Raw genomic sequence first — 10,286 nt, forward strand, 5'->3', positions numbered from 1 at the left:
CTCTGTCTGCCTCAATTGTAAGATGCAGACAGGGGTAATAAAAGCACCTGCCTCCCAGAGTTACTGTGAGGATCAAAGGAGATATCTGTAAAGGGCTTAGCACAGGGCCTGGCGCACAGGAGGCATGATGTCAATGCTTCTTCCTGTTCCCCCTTTCCTTCTACCTGCTGCACTAAATTCCATGAGGGCAGAGATTGTGTTTCACTCAATATTTATTCTAACATAATGCTTCACACACGGGAGACATTTAAAAATATTTGCTGAAGTTAAAAATGATCATTCAGAACCTTTGAATGTTCTGCCTGTTCTCTATTTGGATGGCACGAAATAAAATGTTTTTCCTTATAGTAAGTACCTGATGAAAGTTGAGTGGGAAAGGGTAAAGTCCTGAGCCCATCAGCACATCACTAAAGACCTTTAATTGACTGCGGAATAAATCAACAGACATGCCAAATTGGCTGGTAGTTATGTCTTTCCACAGGTAGAAAATGACTCACAGGAAATCTCTCCATCTCCCCACCTCTCCCTTCTCCCCCAAACTTTCCCAATCCCTCCCTCTCTCTTCTTTCCCCAGCCCTTCTTCCTCCTTTTCCTCTTCCTTGTCCTCCTTCCTGTCCCCTGCTTGCTTCTCCTTCCCTTTTTCTCTCTGGCCCCCTCACGGACAGAGCCAAATTTCTTTCCCATCTGCATGGTCTGTTAGATGCCACCAAATATGAAGCCACCTATTAAAAAAGAAAAAAGCTCTAGGAGGCCCCTTCCCAGATTTTACTCTTTTCAAACAAAACCACTCAACTTGGGGCTGAGGGTTAAGTACAAAAGCCAGAAGGGCAAGGCAGATAGCTCAGGTCAACTTATCCCAAGCTCAGAAGGACACAGATGGAGAAAAAGTCTTTTCACACCGATGAATAAAGCAATGGAGAGCCGGCTTGGACTTAATTTTATTTGCCCAGAAAGATTTTTAAGAGTATAAGACTTACAGAAAAACATTTTAAACTTTTTGAGGGCATCCTTAAATGCAGTGTCAGTTTATTTACATAGTTATTCAAATGTGTTAAAGGCGAAATTCATGGCTGGACCCACTATATCCAGACAAAACAAGATACAATATGCAAATCTGGTTCATAAAATGTTGCAGTTAATTAGAGCATCAGAGGTCATCTCACCCCATACCCTCCTTGTACATATAAGGAAACAAGGTACATGGAGAGAAGTGTTTACCCAGAGTGAAGACTAGGGTCTGTGATTGAGAGCTGAATTTGGAATCCCAAGTACAGGTAAGAACCCAGCCTCTTCCACTTACAACCTCTGAGGGTCTTGGGTCCTCATTTATTAAAAGGAGAAGGTGGATTCAGTGGCCTCTGTGGTTTCTTAGAGAAATATGGGTATGATATGGATAGGTCTATGGGTATGTGGAAAGGCCTTCTTTATAATAAAAATATATAATAAAATAAAAAATTTTTGAGAGAAAATAGATTCCCAAGAGGATCTTATACCATCCATAACAAAAGCTCCAAGCTGATATGCAAACTAAATGTAAAAGGTTGCCTCAAAAAATCACAGGAAAATGAATGGAAGCTCATTTTATAACTACAGTGTGAAGGGATCCATGATGAATCAGAAAAAGAGGAAATCACAAAAGACAAACCCAATAATTATGATTAAATGAAACTTAAGAGCTCTGGGAAGAATAAAATCAATATAATTAGTCTAAGAGAAGTAGTCAAGTTGAAAAAAATTTTGTGTGAAAGATGTATGATAAAAATCTGATGTGCAACATCTACAGAGAAGTGACACAGATACATCAGTTAAGAGCCACTCCCCAATACATAAAGTGGCTAAAAGTTTTCAGAAGAAATGCAAAATATTAACAACAATATGAAAAAATGCTTTAAATCACTAACAAAAATGCAAATCACAACTCCGGGGCTTAATCTCACACCTATCAAATGGCAAAGTTGGTGGAAAATAGAGTCCGTTTTGGAGAGCTCTTGGCAAGGCGGGCACACATTGTTGGAGGACCTATTGTGAGGACTAAATGAGATACTATAAAGTGCTTTGCAGACCTTAAAATACCTCAGAAAGTGTTATCCATGATGATGATGATGGTGATTGCTATTATAATTTGCCAAGCAGAGAGATTGTTTAGAATATACATTTATGTAAAATCTCATGGAAAGGTGGTGGGAGATTATGAGCATCACCACTTCATAGAATAGCAAAGCAGTAGAGTATAAAAGTAGTTTAAAGAAGCTTGGTGAGAGGCCCACCTAAGCAAAGTTATCCCAAAGGCATTCAGTATGAAACTGGCAGAAGGACAACTGATGCAAGAAACAAGAAAATATTTATAAAAAATTTTGTGACTTTTCATCATTGAGAACAGTGAAGCCACCACATTTGGACTCTAATATTACAGTCCACAACATCCTCTTTACCTCTTTGTCCTCTTTTATAAGAGGTAAATATGTCACTGAGACAAACAAATATGAGGAAAAACACCTAAACTAGACCAAGGGTAGGTAGAGGAGGTCTGTCCTTGAGGTGATATAATTGTGAGGGCATTGAGGGAATGATTTTCAAGGTATGTAAAGGAGGAAAAAATACCACTGACTTAGGAAAAAAATCTAAAATCTTTTTTTTTTTTGGAGGGCAATTGGGGTTAAGTAACTTGCCCAAGGTCACACGGCCAGTTTTTGTGTGGGTGTTAAGTGTCTGAGGCCTGTCTGAGGCCGGATCCGAACTCAGGTCCTCCTGACTCCAGGGCCGGAGCTTTACTCACTGTGCCACCTAGCTGCCCCTAAAATCTTATTACTATGAAAAAACTACTCTGGTTTCTTGTTAACTGTTAGGCCAAAATTAGCATGAGCAGCAGAGAATCAATCCATACTCTGTTGTATCTCAGCTTCAGAGGCTACACTGAGTGTGCAATCATCTGTGGATAAAAAGTCATGCTCCAACTCTCCCTCCACTTAAGTCTTGGTTTGCAGCCTTTTCAACTTAAATAATTTACCATCATTGCAGCAGCTTACCCTGATGTTATTTTCATTCTTGATGAAAGGCATCTGACAACAATGCTGAAAATGTCATGATATAAAACATGGGAGCAAGCACACAGCCCTGCTTCCCTCCACTGGTGGCTGGAAAGGTGCAAGGGCATCGTCTATTATCTACAATCTGTGCAAGCATGCTGTCGTGCAACTGGCATACAATAATTACTGAAAAACTTTTCTGGGAAACCAAATTTTGCCATGATCTTCCACAAGCCCTCATGACTAACAGTATCAAAGGCCTCAGTTAGATCAACAAACATTGTATACAGAACTCTGTTCTGCTCCTGGAATTTCTCCTGGAGTTGTCGGCAGCAAACACCATTATAGGCCTTTCCTCGGCCCTTTCTGAAGTCACTCTTGCTCTCAGGTAGGTGACCATCTTCCAGGTGAAGGATCAGCCAACTAAGGAGGACTCTGGCAAGAATCTTGCCGGAAAGGACTAGGAGAGAAGGCTCCTTTCCCTGCCTGTGATTATCACTGGACAATCTATTTCCTTTTCTTTTATAGAGATGGACAAGGGTAGTGTCCTTGGGGAATAACCTCCTCTTGCCGTATAATCTAGAAGATCTCAGTCAGCTTTTGTACAAGCAGTGGACGCCCTGCCTTTAAATCTCAGCTGAAATAGAATTAGCACCAGGCACTTTGCCACACAAGAGGAAACCAATGGCATTCAAAATTCCTTCAGTTGGAAGTACAGCTAGAGAGAGACTGATGTCAGCTTAAGGTAAGCAACTTCAGCATTGGTTAATAAGGTCTGTGGAGATTGCTATGGAAGAGTTTGGGCTATCCAGGATTGTGTCCTCAATTTAATCAATGTAGCTCCATCAGCTCTGAATAGAGATGCACTATAGATCTCTGACCCATAAACAGCCTTTGGGGTAACATAAAAGCACTTTTGACTGTTATTATCAGCATAAAACTGAATTTCATTTGCCTTCTTACTGAGCCAAGAAATGCATTTTACTGCTGATGGAGTTAAACACTGAGATGAACAAATGCTGGTAAACCCCATGGAGTTCTTGTTTTTCATTTAGAAGCTTCTGAATTTCTTCATTTGCATTTGGGCATATTTGGGGTATATTTGGTACAGACAATACAGATGGACAGTGAAGTGGACCCAGAATCAGAGAGGAGAAGGAGGAGAAGAACAGGTTGGATTGCTTCTGGGCAACTATGAAACCTTGGTACTCACCACCAAGTTTCCCATAACAGCCAAAGTCTATCTTTTTAATGCATATTATAAGGTGTTGGTATAAGGCACCAAGATCTGGGACACCACTGCTCAATAAGAGTGTCCCCCAAAGAGCAATGGGAAGGTACATGGCAAGTGAGAGCATGCTGCAATGAGGTGCTTTGAAGAACAGGAGTAAGGATGTGATTAAGGAATCATATGACAGAAAGAGAAGATGGGCTAGTCACATGGCGAGAGGGAGAAAGCACCGGTGAATATCTGAAGTGCTGCTCTGGTATGCTCCTGATATTGGGAGGAAGCAATGAAAGCCTGCAGCAACATGGAAAGAGCCCTTGGGATGAACTTTTGGGAGGGATTCCCTAGAGATGGTGATGTCCCCTAGATATCTCTACTTTCAGATGACACTATGGTGATTCGTATAGACCCAAACAGAGCGTGCTATCTGGGAGGAGATCCATATCTATACAAACAGTCTGGCCTGACACACACTGGACAATGAAGAATGTCTATTGTCCATTTCTCATCCTCTCTTTGGACTACATATTACAAAATAATGGGACAATGGTACTGCAGTCTCAATTTGTTGGTCCCATCTAAACAGAAAATCTTGTCAATACTGAATCATTGTCATAGTCTAAAATACTAAGAGAAGGAAGAAGTTCTTTATTAATTTAGTAAATAGAAGCAGCTCCACCTTTGGTCAGGTGGTAAGGAGAATGCTTAGTGGAAATAACCAAAAAGAGATTTTTGACTTGTTGTCTACTTTAAATGGGTGACTTGGGGCTAGAATAGAATAGGAGGAGATCAGGCTGGCTTGCACGTAAAACTAACAAAATTCTTTTATTGGCCTTAAATTTCTCCATGAGACAAAGGCCTAACATTTTAATAACAATGTTATTACAATATTGTAATTACATGCTGTAATAACAATATCATATATCTCTAAGTCATGGAATATTAAGGTTTCTAATAAAGTGAAAAGAACTCTCACCCAGATGGCAACGGATAGGCACATACTGGGAATCCAAACAAAAAGGAGGAACAATGAGGGAGAACAGGAGTAAAGTCATTGGATGAAGGTATGAATGAAAAAGAAAACTACCTGGTCAAGTGGTCAGCGTGAGGCCTAAACAATGCACAGATTCTGCTCCGTCAGGATCTTCATGGTGTAAGGGAAACCAAAGGAGGCCTAATTTGTTGTGTTGGTCAACTCCGACAAATTTATGGGAGAACCTGAACAAGAGCTCCACAGACTGGGTGGATATGGGCCTACCCGCTGGAGAGCATAACCACCTAACACAGTCACAGATCCATGTGAGCATCTGGGTATCTGTACATAGTATGCACAGTCTTTCTTCAAAGTCTCACCATACTTTGGCATTTAGCATGGCATAGTGTGCAGCACACTGGAGTTGGAGTCACAAAGAGCTAGGTTCAGAGTCTTCCTCAGACACAGTAACTGTGTGACCCTGGGTCAGTTACTTAACTCTTCAGGGGCTAAACATCTTCATATGTAAAATGAAGGAATTAGATCGGATGGCCTCTTGGCTCTTCTATTTCTACATCAATAGTCCACTGGAGGGAGACTCTGTCTGAGACAGGAGAACTGGAGACTCCTCTGCCTCCTCCTCCAGGTCATATACTCTAACCACAGGCATCCTGCGGGCCTCTGTCCTGGCCCCTCTTCTGGTCCCTCTATGACGGGCAAGCTCATCATCTCCCATAGATTTAATTACCATCTCTATGCTGACGATTCTTCCCCAATCCCTCTGCTGGCTTCCAATCTCGAATCTCTTAACTGCCTATATCAAAGTAGATGTCCAGTAGACTTCTTAAACTCAACATGTCCAAATACTATCTTTAACCCTAAGCCATACCTACCACGCTTCAAACTTCCCCATTACTGTTGAGGATAACACCATCCTCCAGGTCCCTCAAGCTCACTACCTAGAAGGCACCCTACATTCCTCACTGTCTCTCACTCCCCCCCCGCCCATATCCAAGCTGTTACCTAGACCTGTTGATTTCATTTTTGAAGGATATATTGAACATGCCCCGTTGTCTCTTCTGACAATGCACTCACTCCGGTGCAGGCCCTTATCCCCCTTATGCCTAGACTACTGCAAAAGCAGCTGGTTGTAATGGGAATGGGCATTTGGAGATCTTCCCTGCCCCTTAATAGACCTAGGGGAGTTTGAAGACCTCCCCTGCCCTGAAAGTAAACTTTGCCCCCTAATAGGCTAAATGTAATCACATGGAGCCTGTGATGGAGGGAATTTGCTGAAGGGTGCAGCACAGCCCACAGGAAGCTTCCCTGCTGTGAAGATAAACTGTGCCCCCTAATAGGCTGAATGTAGTCACATGGACAATGTGGTGGGAAGAGTTTGCTGAAGAGAAGCAGGGCCCACAGGAAACTGGTAGCCACAGCTAGCCAGACAGTGGGAGAGAGAGGTGCTCAGCCAAGAAGATAGAGAGGTTTGTGAGTAAATATTGATCTAATATTGGTTTGTGGGAAGGCTAAAGGATTCTGTGGCTCTGAGTGTGATTATAGCTTGTTAATTTCTTTACTATTATGATGAGATTGGCTTACTAGTTTTGGGATTCGGTTTTCTGGTATCTAAAGAAATGTTTCAGTTCTGTGCTCTATATAGAGAGTTTGGTATATTTTGCAGTCAAACATCATACAATATTTATAGTCACAGTCTTCACTGTGATCGTGAGTGCTATCAATAATGCATTGGTGTGCTACACTGGTGGGTCTGCCTGCCTCAAGTCTCTTCCCACTCTAGTCCATTATCCATTCAGCTTCCAAAGAGATCTTCCTGAAGCACAAATTCGATCATGTCACCCCTTCCACTCAAAATCCAATTACTCCCTATTGTCTCCAAGACAAATACAAAATCCTAAACCAAATAACTTCTAAAGTCCCTTCCGGTTCTAAATCTATAACTCTGTGACCCCTATTCTCCCTGCCTACTTCCAGTGATGAATGCTTCTAAGAAAAAGAAAACACAAAGGAACTAACTCTCTATCCCACTCAAACTTCATGGGACTTCAACTGAGAAGTTTTGAGATCTTCCAGATGATCAGGTCCAACCCTGGCATTTTACAAAGGAGACAGACTCAGAGAAGTCACAGGACATAAGGAGCTCATGCAAAATTTTGGACTACAGACTTGCACTCCTAACTTTCTTGTGCTTTTTCTTTTACTCTGTGAATCAACCAATAAACAAACTAACCTCTGGCCAGTGCAAAGGTGAAGCTTTAATGACCCTCTGGGAGATGGGGTATTTATTCCAGAATATATCCGGAAGCAATTATCTTATTCATTCCCATCTCATTCATAGCCAAGATCCACTAGAAATGAGTATTTGGTATAGGCTATGTCTCAAATTTATCAATCCTTTAATGGCTAGTCGTGTCTTCTCCAAAGATGTCCGTAAGCAAGGTATGCAAATGTAAGAACATTTTTAAAAATCTATATTTTCGAATATAGAAAGGGCACACTACTGGCAGCCCAACTATCCCCAGTATACAGTCGGCACAACAGCAGGCACTGGGCAATTCAACACAGGCTTGAATCGAATTGGATCTCTGGACGTAGTCTTCACTTTTCAACCTCATTTGTGAATAAGAACCTTTGGCAAATCACTTGACCTTGTTTTTTTTTCTCTAGGTACTAGATTGAACTGCCACCTTTTGGGCATATTATGAACGAGACAGTTTTACAGAACACTTAGGGATGGGGAGAAGACTCTGCTCAATGAGCCCTGACAAGCTTTCTTTCTTACCTTTGAAGTAGCCATAATACTGAAGATGGTGGTTCATAAAGGCATCATAAGGATCTTTGAAATTCTAGGAAAGGAAAGGACACCTACATCAGGCAGTTTCCCTCTCATGAGGGCAAGTATTTTTTAAATTTATTTTTTATTATTTTATAAATAATTTATTACATTATGCTTTATTAATAATAATTAATATGCTTTATTAACTTCTGATTCACATCATTCATTTCTGCCAGATTTTGAGTTACAGATTTTCTCCCCGTTTTTCCCCTACCCACCGCCCCAAAATAGCAGTCCCACAGGATATCCCCTCCTCCAATCTGCTCTCTCCCATATTTTCTCCCATACCCCTTTCGACTTTTCCAGTAGGGCATGGTGGATCTCTATTGAGGGCAAGTATTTAAAGCAGTTATCTATGACTGAAGCAGTCAGGGACATCCAGCACAGAGAGGCTGGGACAAAGGATGGGGTCCCTGCTCTTTCACTAGTGATTGTAAGCATCTCATTTCTAGGAGGGGCAAGGGACCTTAGATGGTAAGGAGATGATAATGGTAAATATTATTCACAGCATCTCTCAGGGTGGTTGTGAGGATTAAATAATATTTGTAAAGGGCTTGAGTAGATAGAGTGCTGGGCCAGGAAGACCTGAGTTCAAATTTGACCACAGGCACTTCCTAGCTGTATGACCCTGGACAAGCCACTTAACCTCTGTTGGCCTTAATCCATTGGAGAAGGAAATGGCACACTACTCCAGTATCTTTGCCAAGAAAATCCCATAGCAGTCCCATCAGAATACACCACTTCACATTTTCAGGAACCTTCTCTGATCTACTTTTTGGACTTTTATGGCAATCAGGGCTCCAATTGGAAGGCTGAGGGCATACTCACCGGTTTCAGCTCCCTCCCCATTACTGGATACATGGTATTCTTGTCTCGAGCTTCAGACTAATCGTGCCAGGGGACCGAGGCTTACATCCTATGCTTGCAAACAGGCAGCTCCTTATTGTGGAAAAAGCTACAATACCAAAACATGACAACCCAAACCCACCAGCTCCCCCCATTCCCACAGAGTTTAGGAAAGTGCCTGGTGTCATACTAAGCGCCCGGCCATGAGGACCGGGCTGGGGAGGAGGCTGGAGGATGGGGCACCCCTGAGGTGGGTGTGGGTGGGGAATAAAAGTACCTGCCTGCCCCGCCCCTCATCAGGTCCCTGAGCCCTACCCCATTTTCCCACCTCACAAACTGGCTAGAGCTCCCTCTTAGGCGGGGCAAGAGATGGGGCGTGGGGGGGGCCAGGAGGAGGAGAAGGGACGGTGAGTCGGAAGGGTCGGGGGAAGGGGTGATGGGAGGGCGCAGGGAGTCAGGCTGAAACTGAGATCAGGACAGACCCCCAGAGAGTGATGAGGGGGCTGGGTGCCTTCTGACCTCCCCCAACATCTGGAATTTGGACCCAGGGGCCCTGGGTTCGAATCCCGACTCTGCCACCACTTACTACCTGTGTAACCTTGGGCAAGTCCCTGCCCCTCTCTGGGGCTCAGTCTCCCCATCTGTAAAATGGGGGTGGGGGGGCTGGACTAAGACGCTCTCTAAGCTCCCTTGCAGCCCTAACCCTTGGGCGGCCAAGGCTCTGCGAGGGCTTCGTGCAGGAGACCCCGGGCTCCGCACCTGGCTCGGGAGGTTCCAGGAGCCCAGCGCTGACCCCGAACGAACACCCAGGGTTGCCTGGCAACGGAGCGGCGAACCCGGAAGCACAACGCGCGGGCGCAGGCGCCATTGCTGTGGGAATGAGAGCGCGTGCCGCCGGGTCCCGCCCCCTTCCGCCTGGGATTGGTGGGTGCCGTGCGCCCCGCCCCGAGGCCGGTTGGTGCGTAACGGAAGCCTCGGTGCCGCAGCGGCCCGTTTGTGCGTCCCTTGGTTCATCCATTCATTCACTGGCTCGCGGAACCCCGAGAGCGAAGGGCCCAGGCCTTCCAAGTTAGAGACAGGAAAGCCGAGGAGGAGGGAAGGGAAGCGGAGCGGAGCCAGCCCGGGGCCCTCGTGGCCCCACCGCCTTCCGGGAAGCCCAGGGCGCCCCGCTCCGGACCGCGCGCGGGGCGGCCTCCAGGCATTGAAGGCCGAGACTCTTCCCGCACGTGGGGCAGGCTTGTTGGCCGGAGCCGGAAGGGGCCTTGGACGGCGCCTGCACGGGAGGCCCCGCAGCTGGCCTGCCCGGCTCCCCGGCCCCCGGCCCCCGGGTCCTAGCAGCACAGCAGCACTTTATGC

The 10,286-nt window shown here is 44.7% G+C and overlaps 1 protein-coding gene across 1 annotated transcript in view; it reads right to left on the reverse strand.

Annotated features, from left to right (window-relative positions):
• Positions 1–9,505, reverse strand: part of AGBL2 (AGBL carboxypeptidase 2) — a 67,844-nt gene extending 58,339 nt beyond the window's left edge. The window contains exons 1-2 of the mRNA XM_069091640.1: positions 8,913–9,505; positions 8,031–8,094 (exon numbers count right to left, since the gene is read on the reverse strand). Coding sequence (XP_068947741.1) covers positions 8,031–8,094; positions 8,913–8,945 — 97 coding nt within the window. The 5' untranslated portion in view covers positions 8,946–9,505. The remainder of the gene's footprint in view (positions 1–8,030; positions 8,095–8,912) is intronic.
• Between the last annotated feature and the right edge of the window lie 781 nt (positions 9,506–10,286).

The sequence above is a fragment of the Petaurus breviceps genome, unplaced genomic scaffold, assembly GCF_028583685.1.
Source record: "Petaurus breviceps papuanus isolate PSGF00001 unplaced genomic scaffold, PetGlider_PUasm1.0 188, whole genome shotgun sequence".
NCBI lineage: Eukaryota > Metazoa > Chordata > Mammalia > Diprotodontia > Petauridae > Petaurus > Petaurus breviceps.